Source organism: Crinia signifera, chromosome 9 (assembly GCF_055691185.1).
Source record: "Crinia signifera chromosome 9, ASM5569118v1, whole genome shotgun sequence".
NCBI classification, from domain to species: Eukaryota; Metazoa; Chordata; class Amphibia; order Anura; family Myobatrachidae; genus Crinia; species Crinia signifera.
In genome coordinates this window covers 139231512-139250590 of record NC_139225.1, presented here as the reverse complement: position 1 = coordinate 139250590, position 19079 = coordinate 139231512, and the positions used below count along the sequence as shown (strand labels likewise).

Here is a 19079-nt window from a genome sequence, read left to right as displayed (position 1 = left end):
GGGTGGTCTCCGAATATATGCAGCACAGCAATCAGTCTTCTATTGTACGGTCTTTGTCTTTTTACGCAGTGCATATTTTACTATACTTCAGAAAAAATATGTTTAAAAAAAAAAATATGCTGATAACTTATTTGATTCCATTTAGAATCTATGACCTGGAGAGTTTTGAAGAGCTGTTGACTATAGAAGCGCATGACGGCGAGGTTTTGTGTCTTGAATACTCTAGACCCTTGACCGGTACGTTTTGTCAAGAGCTGTCTTATTAGAGCACCTGTACTCAAACTCGGTCATCAGGACCGCCAACCGTGCATGCTTTCCAGGTCTCCACACAGAAACATAAGTGAAATAATTAGTTCCACCTGTGGATCTTCCAGAATGTGTCAATGAGTTATAAATACACCTGTCCACCTGTCGGGTGACCTTGTTTGAGGTCTTGTGGACAAAGTTTGAGGATTAGGCACAAAATAAATATGGGGCCTTATTCTGGCTGACACGATAAGATGCAAAGATCACCGCTTACAGAGAGTCCGCCCCATCGCACAGTTACAAAAAGACATCCCCTGGCGTGATTTATCCTGTGATCGCAAATAAGTCAGAGCTAACTGACTTTTATTTGCGAGCGGCAGGACGAAGGCCACATTGTCCCGCCTGCGTACCCATGGGAACACCCTTGAAATGCTGGGCGTTCCCATGGTCAACACCCGGCCCGCCCCGATCCCAGTGAACGGCTTGCTGGCTTTGTAAGTCACCGAAGCTGTTCGCAAAGGGGACCTGCACATGCGCATAACAGACCGTGTGCATGCACAGGCCACCAAACATCGGACCAGGGGTTCAATTCGGCCCGTCCAAATGAACTGGAATCACCCCCATAATTCACTTTCCAGGCACAGTATTGATTCTGCAGAATGACCGCCTGTACTTTAGATCACCTTTTTATTTAGTGGCCAGATTCTGATTTCACATAATGCTGTTTTTTTATTGTTTTTGTATTTTTGGTGCCCTATTTTATTAAACATTACACTGAAATCTCTCTCTTCCCCCCAGGTGTGACGCTGCTGGCCTCTGCTAGCCGGGATCGTTTAATCCACATTCTCAATGTGAATCAGAATTATAGTCTGCTGCAGACTCTGGACGATCACTCCTCCTCTATCACAGCCGTCAAGTTTGCAGGTAATGTACTGTATATGGCAAACAACAAGAACGGGGTTCTAAATGTAGGGGGTCATTCTGGTTCATTCGGAACAGGGTGAATTTGTACCTGTTCTGATGTTGGAGCGTCTGCGCTTGCACATATTTAATGGGCGTCCCCATGAAAATGCTGGGCGTGCCCCTGGGAACACGAGCGGGCCGATGCCTTCGGCGGTTGAGGCTGACTTTTATTTCCGAATGCAGGAGAAATAATTAGATCGTCGTTGACCATCGAACAATCTCTGCTGCTATTGGACGCATGCCCTCGAATGGTACCGAGGGAATTCAGCGGGGGCGGGCGGCCTGCTTAACAAGCTTTACTAAATCACCACCTTAGTTTTTTCTTAATTACATTTTAATTAAAACTATTAGTTGTTCCTTGCTGACAAGCTGCCAATTCCTTACATTCATCAGTATAAATGTCGATAGCGCTAAATTATTATTATTATTTTATTTATAAGGCGCCACAAGTGTTTCGCAGCGCCATACAAAGGAACAATACAGGGAGACAAAACTTGGCATAACATTGAATAAATAACAAAAATACAGTACAAATAAAGAGCGCCACAAATCAATACACATTACAGCTTGGATATAAGTAGTGAGGACTCAACGAAGATGGTCACTGAGTGTTGGAGTATAGGAGAGCTGTGAGTGACATGTGAAGAGAAGTGGGCTTTGACAACAGGAGGGAAGAGGGCCCTACTCGGAGGAGCTTACAATCTAGTAGGAAGGGGAGACAGACAGATTACAAGAGGTGCAAGCGAGGGGGTGGTGGTTATATAGCAGGATGTAAACAGGCAAGGGGTCGGAGAACCAGCTGGTTTATGCAGTGGAAGGGTACGCTTTGATGAAAAGGTGAGTTTTCAGTGCCCGTTTGAAGCTTTGCAAGGTCGGGGAGAGTCTAATGGAGCGAGGGAGTGCGTTCCACTGAAGGGGTGCAGCACGGGCAAAGTCCTGTACTCTAGCATGGGAAGCAGTGATCAGGGTGGAGGAGAGACGACAGTCGTCAGCTGACCGTAGAGGGCGGGAGGGTGTATGAATGGAGATGAGGTTAGAGATATATGGAGCAATGGAATTAGAGATGGCCCTGTATGTGAGTGTGAGGTGTTTGAAGAGGATTCTGTAGGGGAATGGAAGCCAGTGCAGATTTTGTTGAAGGGGAGTAGCAGAGTTAGAGCGGCGGGAGAGGAAGATAAGCCTGGCTGCAGCATTGAGGACAGATTGGAGAGGAGCCAGTTGGGATTGAGCGAGGCCAGTGAGGAGAGCATTACAGTAGTCGAGCCGTGAGATGACCAGTGAGTGGATGATCAGCTTAGTTGCACTCTGTGAGAGAAAGGGCCTGATGCGAGCAATGTTGCGTAACTGGAACCGGCAAGAATGGGCCAGGGCTTGGATGTGGGGTGCAAAGGAGAGGGAGGAGTCAAGAGTGACACCCAGGCAGCGGAGTTGGGGAATGTATAAATGTAAAATGTGTGTGCAAAAATAACACAAATGCTAATAAAGTTGGTTAATAATAAAAAAAAAAAATCCCTTTGTATAAATAGATTCCAACAAAAAAATAATTGTATGTGTGTGTGTATATGTATATATATATGTATATATATATATATATATATATATATATATATATATATATATATATATATATATATATATATATATATATATATATATATATATATATATATATATATATATATATATATATATATATGTGTAATTGCAAACGGGTGAAGCATCTGAAACTTTTGCTAATACAAACTAAACTCCGAGAATAATTTTGCCATTTTTTGTCTCAGGTGGCCAAGACCAGATGCACATGATTAGCTGTGGGGCAGATAAAAGTATTTATTTCCGTCCAGCCCAAATGGTAAGCGCTTTCCATTGTATTTTATTTGTATGTGTACCTTGCCAGTCACAATATCATGCGTGTGGTAGCTCAGAATCATGCGGAACCTACAATATGCCTAGAATGTTTACTGTGTGATGGGAGAGGGATCTTACAGGATCCTCCTGCCTGAGGGATCTTGTGTGACTGTTGTAGGTCAGCAAGAAGGGGGGGGTGTGGTACCCCATGTACAGTTGTGTTCAAAATTATTCAACCCCCAATGCTGTAAAGGGGTTTAGGGACTATAGTGTACATTTGGAATTGTATTCAGAATGAAATCCTACAAGGACGTTTTAAAGAACCAAATGCAACTAAACTGACATCAATTGTTTATATAACACAGTAGTAAATGTGTATTTTGTGGTTTCTTCATTGCCACAATTATTCAACCCCTTAAAGACTACCACTCTGAAGAAGAGAGGTTAATTCTGGTGTTTTCAATCAGGTATTGAAAACACCTGTGGATGTCACCGAGCACCAATCAAGCATAATAAGCCCCAATTAGGCAGCTTTAAAATGACTGTGATACTCAGCTCCTTCTAGACATTTACTGGTGTGGTTACAAACATGGTGAAGTCAAGAGAATGGTCCAGGAAGACAAGAGAAGAGGTGATTTGTCTTCACAGGAAGGGCAATGGCTATAAGAAGATTGCAAAGAAGTTAAACATACCAAGAGACACCATAGGAAGCATCATTCGCAAATTCAAGGCAAAGGGCACTATTGAAATGCTACCTGGTCGTGGAAGAAAGAAGATCCTGACTTCGACTGCTGTGCGCTACCTGAAGTGTAGAGTGGATAAAAGTCCCCGTGTGACTGCTGAGGAACTGAAAAAAGATTTGTCAGATGTGGGTATAGAAGTTTCAGCTCAGACAATAAGGCGCACACTGCGTAATGAAGGTCTCCATGCCAGAACCCCCAGGCGCACCCCCTTGCTGTCTCCCAAGAATAAGAAGAGTCGACTGCAGTATGCCAAAAGTCATGTGGGCAAACCACAAAAGTTGTGGGATAGTGTTCTGTGGACTGATGAAACAAAATTAGAACTGTTTGGCAAAATCGGGGGCATCGCGTCAGGCCCAATGTTAATGGTCCCGACCGACGCGATGCCCCCGATTTTTCCTTTGCCGGCAACATGGACCTGATTTCAAAGGAAATCGGGTCCATCGCAGGGATCGTGTACCTTAACTTAAAGGTACACGATCCCAACGATTGTGGCCGTGCTAGGAAACAAGTACCGCTTATATTTCCTATATAAGGGAACATTACAGCTCATTATGATGAATATAAATGTTTGCTTGGCAATTTGGATTCCTATTTTGACAAATGCTCTTGACATTTAAAGGGTTAATTCTTGCTTCTGCCATTTGAAATGAGTATTGAACATCCTTTGCACGGCTCAGCTGATCTGTTGTCCTATGTAGCTTTCAGACGGGATAAGCTTTGTCCGCCTGCACCATGTCGTGGAAAAAACCACCTTGTATGACCTGGACGTTGATGTGACCCAGAGGACAGCAGCTGTGGCCTGCCAGGATAAAACCATCAGGTTACTGCCATCCATTCACACAACAAAACCTCTCTTGTGTCTTACCGTTTGACAAATAATCCCGATTTAACAAAACGATTTTCCTTTACAGGTTGTACAGCATCTTATCAGGCAAACAAGAGAAGGCCCTCAAAGCATCCCCAAGTGGAGGAGCGCTGTTGAAGGTAGGTAGGTTGGTGTGTGTCCCTAGCATTAGCTTGTATTGCTTGTGCCCTTTCATGTGTACAGCTGCTCCCGTTTTGGGTCATTGGGTCGACCACCGAAGGTTGACACCTGAAATAGGTCGACAGGGTTGGAAGTTCGACAAAAGCTTTAGGTCGACAGTGAGTTTTTTTGCGCATTATTTTGGTCCCGCATGTTGACAAAAGTCAACATGGACACTAAAAAAAGTGTACAGCGTCCCCTCGTATGTCTCATGTTTCGGGCACGCTATTCTATTCTCCCTCCATGCCCTAGTGCAGTGTTTTTCAACCACTGGGCCGTGTCACACTAGTGTGCCTTGAGCTGCTCTCAAGTGTGCCCCCAGATCTAGAGATGCCCAAACCAGTCACCACCAGTTCAACTGTGATTTACTGGTCTCTTCTTTTCATTTAAACGCCCAATGTATTTTATTTTTGTTATCTGTGGGGACCAGTGTGATTTTTTTTTTTTTTTTATATGGGGGCCAATAGGTTTGTTTTTTTTCCCAGTGGGGGCCATTGTGTTTTGCCCTGTGGGGATCTCATGGTGTACCTCGGGAATTTGAAAATCTTATTTAGTGTGCCGCAAGGTAAAAAGGTTGAAAATCACTGCCCTAGTGGATGGTAGGATATGAAATAACGCCTAAAAACCGGCTGTTGACCTAGCCATTGTCGACCATCCAATCCTATCGACCTTAGCCATGTTGACCTTCAGTGGTTCCACCCAATGCATGATTGTCTTTTTCTTGCCTTTTGTATAATTTATTCATCTTAAGAAACAGGATTTTCTCACTATTGGATTCTCACCCGGCCCGCACGTCGGCCGGCGATGATGCGGGAGCGCTCACGGCTCTTCACCAGCCCATACACACTAGTCAATTTTGCGCTCATAATCACCTGGTGTGTATGGGGCTTAAAATCACTTTGAGCATTGTTGTATACCCAAATCTCAGCAGCTCCTTATTAGAATTTATTTTTTTCACACAATACTGTCTTGTGTAAACCAAGTGGTTCTTATCTGCCGTCAAATTCTATGCTACACGATACTGCACAGATGACCAGAAGCTCTACTTTAATACAAATATAATCACTTCTTTATGAAATGAGCAAACTGCCAATGTGTCTGGATAATGCGGTCTATTCCCTGTGACAGGTGCAGCTGGATCCATCCGGGAGATTCTTGGCAACCAGCTGCTCCAATAAGAACATCTCTCTCTTCGACTTACAATCTGGGGAATGTGTCGCTGTGATGTACGGACACTCTGGTCAGTGTCATTAACGCCCCATTTAACTGTGTGACATGTGTTACTTGTTTGTGGTATTTTCACATCACCTCCCAACATTTTCATTGCTGAAATCAGACCTTGCTGAAATCAGGCCTCACTGTATATGCTGCATTTGCAAACCACTCCCCCATTTGTATACCTATGGGGGACGTGACAGGTGCTCTGTTAGCCGCTGGCCATGCCCCCAGTCCTCCTCTCCACTGAACAGATTATGGGGCGATTCAGACCTGATCGCTCCTGTCCAATTTTCCCCCCAAATTTGCCAATTGAACCAGTCCGAATCTGCTAACCTACTAAGCAGACCAGCGAATGAGAAATGGGCTCTTAATTCCCCCACCCAACGTGGGACACTGCCCAAAATCAGGACAGATGGGAAGCATTGGATACATCCCACCAGAAAATGTAACATGGCCATCTACAGATAATTCTTCACCGATGACAAAGGCCCAGATGTATCAAGCTTCAAAAACAGATAAAGTGGAGAGTGGTGAACAGCCAGCCAATCAGCTCCTCCCTGTCATGTTACAGGCTGTGTTTGAAAAATGACAGGTAGGTGCTGGTCTCACTCCCCACTTTATCACATTTTGAAACATGATACATCTGGCCCAAATTGCGTAACTGTAATAGGTCCACTGTTAATGGATTCTCTGCCCAGTACTTCTAGGGTGATTTAGTTTAGCAATAAATCCCATAACCGCACAATGTGATCTGCAGAAAGGGTTGTTGGGGAACTTACACAATATGCTGTAGCTTGGAAACTCTTTCCAGTGGGTACAGTACACCTGTGTTCAGTGGTGTTTGCCATCACCTGCTGCCCATGTCACCCACAGGCTTAGCTTTTACTTACAACACGGCCCTTTCTCAGGCTGACCAGTGCTGGGGATTCCGTTTCTCAGAACGTCCTCACAGATGCACTGAAATAATGATCTAATTATGACATGTACGTGATGGGATTATTATATGTAAGATCTACTACTTGTTCCCCAGACATTGTGACGGACATGAAGTTTACGTATGACTGCAAGAGACTGATCACGGTCTCCGGAGACAGGTTTGTTACCTGTGAAATGTTATCATTTTTTTTTTTTTTTATATTTTAAAACCTTGCAATTGAAGGGGGGAAAAAAAGCAGAATTGATAAATTGTACGTTTCAGCAGTATATTTTTGACTGTTTTGTTTAAAGCAGTATTTCCCAGCCTTGCTCATCGCCGCACTAACAGTCCAGGTTTTCTGGATATCCATAGATAAGCACAGGTTACTTAGGGCCCAATACAGACCTGCTCGCTAGGATAACGCCACCCCGCCGAATGCACCCCCCCTCCACCGGCTGGGTCCCCTCGGTACGGTGTGAGCAGATGTGTACAGTACGCTTACACGCAGAGGGAATATCATTGACCATTACTCACCATCAAATGCTTTCTCCTCTTCGCTCTAAAACGTAAGCCAGGACTTAGATTTTAGACGAACGATTTAAAGACAGTCTCTAGCTTCATGTGATGCCAGCCGTCCGCCCCTAGCAGATGGGCATGTCTTCGTTCTGATTGGCCCGTCTAGCGTTTTGTGGGCACGCTCATGAAGTGCATAGATCGAACGCCCCTTTCCTGTCAATTAGGCAACCCCTATCTACGGGGCATCGGCACAGTCCAGAATAGGCGGTTTTGGGTTAAAAAATTTGAATAATGTTATCTGGACAAGTGACCTGGGTGTCGTATATATGAGTTAATGAGACTGGTCCAAAGGATTTATAAATATAAAAATATATATTTAATAAGAGAAAAGGTAAAAATCAGCTTAAAAAAAGGACAAGCAAGAAAAAAAAATCCATTCATAAAAAAAAAATAGTCAGAATAAATATGGGCCACTTCTGACACCTACCTTACTTCATTATCGGCTAAGCCATTTTTACTTTACTTTTCGCTGAGAGGTTCCGTGAGTCACTATTCCATCTGTTGACTGCGGGCTGGTTCCTGTAGCTGATGTGCCAGTGGCTTGTAGATTGAATCACGTGGTATTAAGTCCACACCTGACGAATTGTATGGTACGGATGCTCTACCTATTTTAAACGGATTGTTTATGTCTTTTTAAAAATTAAAAAGGTACTACACCATACCCTCTGTTCTTTTGTTATATATATCTATCTATCTATCTCTATATCTCTAGAAAAAGAAACAGGGGCGCTCCATAGTGCGTTATCAAAAGTATAACCATTTTTATTTCAAGGATTTCTTCCAGCATTAAAAGCAGTGGGTCACGTACCCTTAAAAGCGGATAACACAACCGCAATGTACAACAGCATAAAATAACCTCATAGGTAACGGAGCTGTGATCGCTCCTTCAGCAACGTCCACGCTAGGCCACACCCCTTACGCGTTTCGTCATCCAAGATGTCGTCATATATATATATATGCTGACTTTTTAATGCTTTCCCTTGTTTTTACCATATATGAATTTGTACTATCCATTGATCATTTTTAACTGCTATTTATCTGAATTTTTTTCTTGCTTGTCCTTTTTTAAGCTGATTTTTACCTTTTTTTTTTTTTCTCTTATGGATCATAATAAATATATTTTGTATATTTATATATCCTTTGGACCAGTCTCATTAACTCATACAGTATATACGACACCCAGGTCGCCTGTCCAGATAACATTCCCATATGTATAGGTTTAATGAAGTGAGCTTATTTGGCACTTCTCATACCGTATGGATCCGTTTTTGCAAATATTGACAAGAGGCAGGACAGGTTTACATGGATGTCCTTTATAAGATGTATGTCTATAGACGTCATGTGTTTACCATATTGTAATGCTTTTCTTTAGTTGTATATTCATTTGGCGGCTGGACCCGTCTCTGAGCGCTTGTATGAGGCAGCACCTGGATGAGTTGGGGCTTACGAGGAAACCAAACACAACCAAGGCTACAAGGTCTCCTCTTAGTACCAGGTAACCTGTGTGATACTATTCCACCCACAGCTCAATGTGTAAGTGGGATTGTACCTTTTATCCAGGATTTCCTTCATACGGTGCATTTAGGTGACATTATGGGGCTGATTCGGGAATGCTTGTAGCGATACAAATTCTGCGCCAGCCCCGATGGTGCAAACCCCAACAATGAATGGCTTAGGTGAGTTACACACTCCCCAGGCCGTTTGCTGCGGGGAGGGAGGGGCGGACCAGGGGAACGCCTAGCGTTTTATTGGCGCCACCTTAAAAACGCTGGGCGTTCCCCCTCGAAATGGTGGCGGGCCGATGCCTGCCGGGGGCCAGCGGTTGACGTCACAGGACGTCAGCCGCCCGCCCCGTCTTCATCCAAGCACTCTTAAATAAAAGTTAGTTCAGACTGACTTTTTTATTTGCGAAGGCAGGAGAAATTATTCGATGGCCGGAGACCATCGAATGATTTCTCCTGGTAGCGGCTACATGCAAGGGGGATGTGTTCTCGTACTCTGTACAGGAACTGGAACAGGCACTGGACTGGAGCAGGCTTGGGGACCAGACTGGGCTGGGCACCGGTGTTAATAGAGCAGTATTTGTAGAGCCATATTGGAACTGGGGAACTGCTGTAGAGTAGATACTAGTAGAAACCAGACTGGAATTGGATTTGGATGGACCGGAACTGTACTGAAACAGAGTATTCGGGAGCTCAGTATAGAGCCGTAATGGTGTACTGGCCGCTTGGGAGTGTCCAGGAAGTTCCCTTTATACTTACTACTGTCTTTCCATTGGATGTTCCAATCAACTGACTAGATGAAGTGAAATGATTGGTTAGAAGTATTCCGGTGACAAGAATCCATCATGACTGCGCTCTTGCACTGATTCTCAAGGGAACTTTGGTGCATTACATGCTGTTGACATGCAGAGACTGGTGGTGACCAGCCCCAAAGAAATTAAGGTAAAATTCCAAGTAACCAGCGAACACTTTGGGGAACAGCAGACTTAAAGGGTCTGATCGTAACTGATGCATCACAAGATCTCTGAAGTCCGGGTCCAGCACTGCTAACTGGCCTGATACCCTGCTGCAATCATGAATGAAGGAGAACTCTCAGGGGAATTGTCGGCGTGTAAGGAGATTGAGCATGAGACTGTTACTGATTGCTGACGCTGTATGCTGATCAGACTTCTCAGGCAACGAAGTCTATACTGTCCTTCAGGACAGGTGGCAGCGATAAACCACAAGATAAACTACTAGAGCAGGAGAAGTCTGGGCAGGCCACCTGTTTGGTAAGCCCCAGTGATCCACAAGAAGTTTAAACATTTCCAGATGCAGTGACCATGCTCTCTGGTGACGAACTTGTCTACTGCTGATGCTGGGAATATAGAGAATTATGATGGCATATGCTTCACCTGTTAAACCATGATTTTGCTCTTGGGCAATGCTCTGAGACTTACGCAGGTGAGACATGTTCCACCTTGGAAGGAGATTGAGTGGAAACGGATAATCCTGAATTTCCCCAAGAGATGAGGTCATCGTGTCCCGGAGCCACTTTCAAAGATAAACAGAAACTTGACATTATTTAGAGACTATCATGATAATGGCTTGCTGAAACAAATGGCCTGATTCTAGTTCACTCACAAAAGCAAATTCGGTATTCTTTACCTAGCACGGCGCTCATCGCGGGCATTGAATGCACTAAAAAAACGGGTGCGACGTGACCGACGCGATGCCCGCGATTTCCCATTGGGAACAATGTTAAATTTCTCAATTGACCCGATTTTTCTGTTCAATGCCTCAATTGACCCGATTTTTCCATAGGAAACAATGTTAAATGGCCCACAGAGGCCAAATAGGCACCCTAAAGTGTGAAATGGCCCCCACAATTGTTAACGCCACCCCACGATCAACGTGAACCCGAAGCGTGGCGAGCGCAGCGAGCCCGCGAGGGGCGGCGGTACGCGTCCTGCGACCTTTTCATACCCCCACTATCCACGTTGGCGTGGAGTTGAGAATAGAATAGTGTGGCGAGCGCAGCGAGCCACCGAGCCCGAAGCATGGCGAGCGGACGCGGATACCTGTGAAGCCCGCGAAGGGACGCGTTTACCTGTGAAGGTATCCGCGTCCCCTCGCGGGGCTCGCCACGCTTCGGGCTCGCCACACTATTCTATTCTCAACTCCACGCCGACGTGGATAGTGGGGGTATGAAAAGGTCGTAGGACGCGTACCGCAGACCCTCGCGGGCTCGCTGCGCTCGCCACGCTTCGGGTTCACGTTGATCGTGGGGTGGCGTTAACAATTGTGGGGGCCATTTCACACTTTTGGGTGCCTATTTGGCCTCTGTGGGCCATTTAACATTGATTCCTATGGAAAAATCGTGTCAATTGAGGCATTGAACAGTAAAATCGGGTCAATTGAGAAATTTAACATTGTTCCCTATGGGAAATCGCGGGCATCGCGTTGCGTTTTTAGTGCATTCAATGCCCGCGATGCCCGCGATTTTTTTACCTGTGATGTCCACGATCAAAATCGTGGGCGCCGTGCTAGGTAAAGAGTACCGCAAATTCTCTCTTTAATGGGCAAAACCATGTGCACTACGTATGTAACGCGCACTACATGTAACACGTGCAGAGAGAGTTAGATTTGGTCGTGGGGGGGGGGGGGGTTACTTCAAACTGATATCTATATTGCAGTGTAAGAATAAAGCAGCCAGTATTTCTCTATCATCCATAAGGAATACTGGTGATTCACTTAGTACTATGGGGTCCAAAGGAGCCTGTGCGCATAAAACTTCAAACAGGGTGTGCTGGCTCCTCCCTTCAATGCCCCTCCCACAACTCAGTTTAGTAAAATGTGGAGAGGATGCACACTCTGGAGCGCCAGAGGATTTTCTTCAATATTGTAAACTGTTATTTATTTGGGCATACTGCTTGGACATGCAGCATGCCTGCAGGGGGGATGGATACCGTCCTTTTCAGGTGTTGCTCCGATCCCCGCTGCCGGAACACATACCGGATTGTGTTAGTGTATAGCTTGCCGCACACCCCTAACATGTCTGAAAAACGCGTGGTGAGCAGAAGCCGAGGACTGTGGTTAATTTGTGTGCCACGCATGCAGGTGGGCATACAGACCCTCTCTGGGGGGATCCCATATCCACAGCGCACACTGGCAGCTTTTAAGTAAACAATGACCTTCGGGCATGGTTTTACATGAGATATATATATATATATTTGCCAGTATAAATATTCTCAGTAGCTCTGGTGCCATTACAGGGGCGGAGCTTCCTCAGAGCAGGACCAGCAGTGACTCAGCGCCATTTTCTGCAAGGAATAGCATGCAGCTTGAGCTGGCTCCTCCAAGGCACTCCAGTCTACAGATTCACAGGGGTGTTAAACTGGAGGAGAGTCCACTGAAAACCGCTTCATTAAGGGCTTGTATCGGTGTAAATTCCACTGTAAGCGCCACTGGGTCTGTTTGGCAAGTGTGCTGGTTTCCTTACCTCTGGCTCCCTTACACGGGTGGGGCAGACTTGCTTTTATCTCCCCCCTTGGTTTTACTGTGTACAAGTGTGTCTGTCTCCTGTAATCATGGGGAGATTACTGTATGTATCACCAGGGGCGAAATGTAATACGGGGCAATTTTTGGTCATCTTTACAAATCGCACATTTTGTGATAAATTCGCAAATGTTATAGGGTGCGATTTCACTTCACATGCGATTTGTAGTCATGAAAATGTGCGAATTTGAGCAGGGGGGCGTGGCTAAGGCGGACATGTAGAAGGAGCCGATATTCGCTGCTCCCCGCTGCTAATATCCTAAAAAGACATCCTGACAGCGCTCACCTGCACAAATCTCGCTGTAACCGCTGTGTGAGACATCCGTGCACAGCCCATTCACCAAGTGCAGCCTTTGCGGTGGACGTGCGGCCGGAGAAAAGCATCCGACCTCCGTCGCACGCAGTGTGGGGAAAAAGCCCTGCGCCATCTTGCTGCTGCCCTCCGGAGCTAGTGCTCCACAATAACGAGCCGCCGCACCAGCCAGCCGGACCCGGAGATCCCCTGGGAACCATCACAGCCACAGGGCGCACCTCATTGCCTGCGGTGCGTGCGGGACCCTGCTGACGGAGGTGGCTGAGGGCCGGCGTGTGGAGGAGATAAGGGGAGAGGGGAGTCGCGGCCATCTTGTCCCCGGAGAAGCATACTGCAGCTGCGGTGTGTAATCCTCTCCCTGCACAGATCAAGCACAAGACTGGCCTCTGCCTGCCTATTGCAAGTGGGCACTCACACCCTACAAATAGTACTGCTGAGAGGCTGTGCCCATTCAGACATAGGAGGTACCTGCTGCCCTTATCGCTTTTTCAGTCAAGCAGTGTGCTAGCCGCTGCTGCATTATACCAGGTATCCTCCGGTGACAATTACCCTGCTCTCCTTCAGGGTTTGCCTGCAGTCATGTCTGCTATATCCTCTGTTATGGATGCATCTGTCCATCATATCCTGATGGCTATATCTGCCTCCACTGACCGGCTGCTTAATAAACTTGATGCTGTGTTATGGGATGTCTCCCCTATATGCTGTGCTTCTGATAAGCCCAATATGGAAGATAAGGGGACTCTGTCTGGGTTCTGTGCTCCTGGGACTCCATCAGCATAGTTACCTGCATACTCCTCGGCTTTCCATGCCTCCACGCACAGGCTATCGAATATGTACACAAGCACGCAATTGGCCATTTCTTCCCCATCCTGCACCTATGAGAAATGTGATGTGGGGGCCGGGGTGGCTTCCTCTACTTGCTATTCTTCTGCCACTCCTCTAAATCCTGTCTCTGGACAAGTGGTGGGTTTATTTTCCATGCTGGTCTTGCCCCAATTAGGAAATGGCCGCTATCCATGCTTTGGATCCTACTGGGCTGCCGCAAGACACTTGAAAGATGCTCCTGCTCTTCAGGTGGGAAAATGAATACCACAAGATTTGAAATCTGTGGATGCTGATCTTTACTGTCTCTATCCTCCTGTGCCCTGGAATGTGAATGATATGCTTGTACATCTGAGACACCTTGATGCTTGGCCGGATTAAACGATAACACTACACATACTTGGCCGGATCCAAGATACCGTTTTCTATAACCGGACTGACTTTCCTGTTTAGCATCTGCTGCGCCCTTACCATAACTTGAACTGGTTGACTGGCCTGACTTGTTGTCAATACAGACCAGTTTCCATGTCTCTAGCCCTCCTGTCTACTTGTACTATCCTGTGTGGGGGGTGGGGAAGGGGAGGTGTTTGTTCCTGTAATTGTTATACTGCTCTAGATTGTTACAGCAGATATTATCCTTAAATAATGCAATATACTTTGATACCATTTGTCCGCTACCCCAGATAGTCCATCCTATACTGTAGCTATCCTTTTGATTGGTGGGTGGGAGGTAGGGGTAAATTAGTTTTGTTAGGCATAGGTTAGCTGATAGCTGACAGCCGCTAATTAATTCCCTACTATAGAAGCTATGGGTGGGTGGGGGGACATAGATAGATAGTTAAGTAGAAAGGGGGGTAGTAGTGATTAGGGGATCCAAGGCTATTCCTTTGGAGGGGGAGGGGGGATTTATATGTTTAGGTTAGTATAGAATAGCTGTAGTGGGGGGTAGGTTAAGGGATCTAAGTATACCTAAGTTGGGGTTGAGTCATACAGGGAGGGGGGTTATTAGGGAGGTTTGTTTTGGGTTATTGATATTATTACTTTGTGTTCCATATATCCTAAATTGAACCTGGTGTAACTCTAGATTGTAGGGCTTCAGGTGACTTTAGCAGTAAACTCTATGCCTGATATAATATCCTTTACCCTTAACGTAAAGTGTTACCCGTATGGCGCCTACGGGTACTCTGTGAGGGTGATCCTATTGGTGTATATCACACCGCTACAACCATGCTCAATAGTCTTTGTTTCAGAAAATCAATAAAAATATTGAATAAAAAAAAAAAAAATGTGCGAATTTGTGTAAAACATAAAAAAGAAATGGTGCGGGGTCCCCCCTCCTGAGCATAACTAGCCCTGGGCTAATTGAGCCGGACCTGGTTCCAAAACTATGGGGGACAAAAGGCGTAGGGGTCCCCAGTATTTCTGAAACCAGCCCCGGACTCTTGGACTGGTCCTGGTTCCAAAAATACGGGGGACAAAAAATCTGTGAGTCCCCCGTATTTTTAAACCAGCACCAGGCTCAAACAGCCCACGGTGTCATGCCACAGCCAGGGGACACTTTTTACATAAGGTCCCCCGGCCGTACCATGAGCACCGTGGCTGGTCAGCACCTTGGTACGGGGTACCTGGGGGAGTGGGGACCCCCAATAAAGGGGTGCCGCCCCTTCCCCTCCCCCCCTAAGGCTTCACCCGCCCGGGGCTGTCACCAGCGTCCCTGGCCTTTGGATGACGGCCTGATAGGGTTAATTCATTTATACATAACATTGCTTTATACAGGTGAACTACAAGTCCCAGACTTGTAGTCCTGTAAAAAGAATGTTAAAATAAAACACACACCGAAAACTACAACTTTATCACGCACACACACAAACATACACCTCACTTTTACACCAACATACTTACCGCACCAGGGTCCAGCGCTGACTCCCTCCTCCAAAGCCAGCTCACCCCGCACTGACAGTGGAGTGAGCCGGCTTCCTGCTGCGCTGGTAACGGCTTCTATAGCGCTGTCCCAGTGCTGGTAACCCAGTGCTGGTTTCAAAATACGGGCGTTCCCCGTATTTTTGGAACCAGGACCGGTCCAAGAGTCCGGGGCTGGTTTCATAAATACGGGGGACCCCTACACTTTTTGTCCTCCGCATTTTTCGAATCAGATCCCGCTCAATGAGCCCTGTGCTGGTTCTGCTCAGGAGGGGGGACCCCACACCATTTTTATTTTTTTACTTTTACACATATTTAAAGACAGAACCATGCACAGATCTCAATGAGATGAACCATGGACCACTTCAAAAATGTGCGATTTCGCAGCAAAAAGCTTAACCTTGTTATGTTTTTCTGTGATAGGAGGGGTATACAAGAATAGCCCCTCCATTGGTTAACCTGAAATTGGAGAGTCCACCAGTAAACACAGCAGGTGTTGCCTTGTGATAGCCACTGCTAGCCATCCTTCCTGTATAAAGGAGGAGGAGTAGTCATGTTCAGACCTTCTTAGTTGTTAAAGTGCCAGGGTCCTCAAGCAAGTCAAAATACTGACAACCATTGACCGACGGTCAAAATCCCGACAAGGTTAAAATACCGGCATTTAAAATCCCGACAAGGTTAAAATACCGGCATTTAAAATCCCGACAAGGTCAAAATACCAACATATAGAATGTAGACAGGTGAAAAAGTCAACATGACTTTCGATCAACATGGTTTTTTTCACAGTTTTTTGACCCGATATGTGCCGACAGGCGGTATTTTTATGCCCTACCATCCACTAGGGCGTGGTGGGAGAATAAAATAGTGTGCCGATCACAGCAAGGCACCATGCCTGAAGCATTGCGAGGGGCTGCGGTTGACTTCCAACTGTGTCCATGTTGACTGTGTCGACATTCGGGTAAAAAAACAGTGAAAAAATCCATGTCGACCGAAAGTCATGTTGACTTTTTCATCCCGACCCGGTATTTTGACCTGGTCTGGATTTTGACCGCCTGTCAATAGCTGTCAGGATTTTGACCGTCGGTATTGCATATCGAATCCCCAGTACCAAATCATTATGCTTAGAGTGATTTTTATTTTGAGTTTATTTTATACCCGTGTATTTCAAAACCTTTTTCTAGGAGAGAAACATTCATGGTTGACCTTCTGGACGAGAGCTCCCATGATGAACTGTTCTTTGATAAAAGTAGTGATGTTGACGAGTCTTCTTTTACCCCTTCCAAAGACTGCTCCGAGCCAGGTATATCCGCTTCATTGCTTCTTTAATTCCAGCTTCTGGTACACAGAAGAGGCAGTGGGACAGATATATTAAACCTGGCGAAGAGATAAATTTGAGATAAAGTGGAAGGAGAACACGCACCAGCCAATCAACTTCCAGTTGTCCTATTTCAAACACAGCTGATTGGCTGGTGCGTTATATCCTTCCACTTTATCCCAAGTTTATCTCTTCGCCAGGCTTAATACATCTGCCCCAGTGTCCATATGGTGGTTTAACTGCCAAACAACACCTAGGCAGCTGTGCTTTACTTCTGTGGATACTCCCGCAGCATAAGAGTTAACATACTGCTCTGCTGAGCCAGTCTGTACAGTGTGGATTCAGCGGCCACCTGCAGACTGGTCGGGCGTTCAGCTGCACTAAGAGTAAAAACAAAAAAAAGTAGGATCTAGAAACAAGTTTTGTTACTTGGGTATTATCACGGCGCCCATCGCGTCGCATCGCATACCACTAATTAAGGTATGCGATGGACCCGATTTGAGCCTTTCCCCGGGATGAGTGTACAATTTTAATATCGCGTTGCATCACATGCCATTATAATGGCATGTGATGCGATGCAACGCGATTTCCATGTTCAATGCCCACCCAGACCCGATTTTTAATTGTATCCCCACCCTGATGGGTTAATGACCATGTTAAATGCCCCCTCATTGTTAACGCCACCCCACTATCAATGCCAACCCGAAGCGTGGCGAGCGCAGCGGTACGCGTCCTTCGACCTTTTCATACCCCGACTATATATTTTATATAGTGGGGTGAGCCACCGATCCCGAAGCATGGCGAGCGGACGCTCATTACTTCACAAGTATTGCGTGTCCCCTCGCGGGGCTCGCTGCGCTCACCACACTATATAAAATCAACTCCACGCCGACGTGGATAGTGGGGGTATGAAAAGGTTGGAGGACGCGTACCGCCGCCCCTCGGGCTCGCTACGCTTGCCACGCTTCGGGTTGGCGTTGATAGTGGGGTGGCGTTAACAATGGGGGGGGGGGCATTTGAACATAGTCATTAGCCATCAGGGTGGGTGTACATTCTGAAATCGGGTCTGGTGGGGCATTTAACATAGGAATCGGGTATCTGGGTGCCTGTACAATTAAAAATCGGGTATAATCGCGTCTCATCGCATGCGATCATATCGCATGCGATGCAACGCGATTTTGTGGTTGTACAATGCCCTGCGTTGGAAATCGGGGGCGCCATGATAATACACAAGTACCCAAGTTTTTATTTATTTTCAAAATTAATATTAAGCATGAATTCTTTACTCTGATTGGGCATACACACGGGGCGATTTTAGCCCTATTTCTAAGCGATCTGACTAGATCACTTAGAAATGAAGCAAAATTGGCTGTGTGTTTCAGCCACATAGTGATTGCGATGCGTGGCACCGCGCTACGTGGTGACTGTCAACCTCATGTCCGCCAATCTACCGCTTGCGTCTAACTCCCAAAACTGCCGCTGTAGACGCAGTCGACTAACTTTAGGTGTCTAACTAACTACACACCTCCGACCAAGACTGGTCAAACCTGTAACTGTTGATCTAGGCAGCATCGATCGACTATCCTGTAACCGTCTACACTCTGTCGACCTACTGTATCATCCGGATACCTGTGTGAAAACGTTTCCAAAACTATTGCTTTGAATGTGACACATGGGCTTCACCTGTCTACACTTTATTATTATATTATAGAATCGCCGGCAGTGATAAGGCCCTGTGCATATACAATAGGCTGGTTTGGGAACGCTACGTTAAGTCTATAGTACACTATACTGTACAAGAGGAAAGAATTAATGCACTTTCTTATGTGTATGTACAAGCCTTTGCCGAGCTGAATGTAGAATGTATGTTGTCTTCTAGATCTGACCTTCCTACAGACTAATGGGAAAATGCCGCTATGGGCGAAGAAACTGGTAAGCCAAAATGTTCTTTTCTAATTGTGAATTCATTAAACCTGAAACCGAGGTCATAGAAGGTCACCAGAGGTTGTTTCCTTCCTTCTTCCACTGTCCATACTGCTGAACCGCACTGGTTCTGGTCTGTCCTCCAGAATCTAATTTAAAATACTCCTCCTTACCTACTAAGCCGTCAGTAGCACCGCCCCTCCATACACGCCA

The 19079-nt window shown here is 46.0% G+C and overlaps 1 protein-coding gene across 1 annotated transcript in view; it reads left to right on the top strand.

Moving 5' to 3' along the window:
• Positions 1-19079, top strand: part of WDR62 (WD repeat domain 62) — a 44742-nt gene that overhangs the window by 9420 nt on the left and 16243 nt on the right. The window contains exons 12-21 of the mRNA XM_083159980.1: positions 146-237; positions 1045-1170; positions 2991-3061; positions 4499-4620; positions 4712-4784; positions 5953-6064; positions 7073-7136; positions 8907-9029; positions 16810-16928; positions 18823-18875. Coding sequence (XP_083016106.1) covers positions 146-237; positions 1045-1170; positions 2991-3061; positions 4499-4620; positions 4712-4784; positions 5953-6064; positions 7073-7136; positions 8907-9029; positions 16810-16928; positions 18823-18875 — 955 coding nt within the window. The remainder of the gene's footprint in view (positions 1-145; positions 238-1044; positions 1171-2990; positions 3062-4498; positions 4621-4711; positions 4785-5952; positions 6065-7072; positions 7137-8906; positions 9030-16809; positions 16929-18822; positions 18876-19079) is intronic.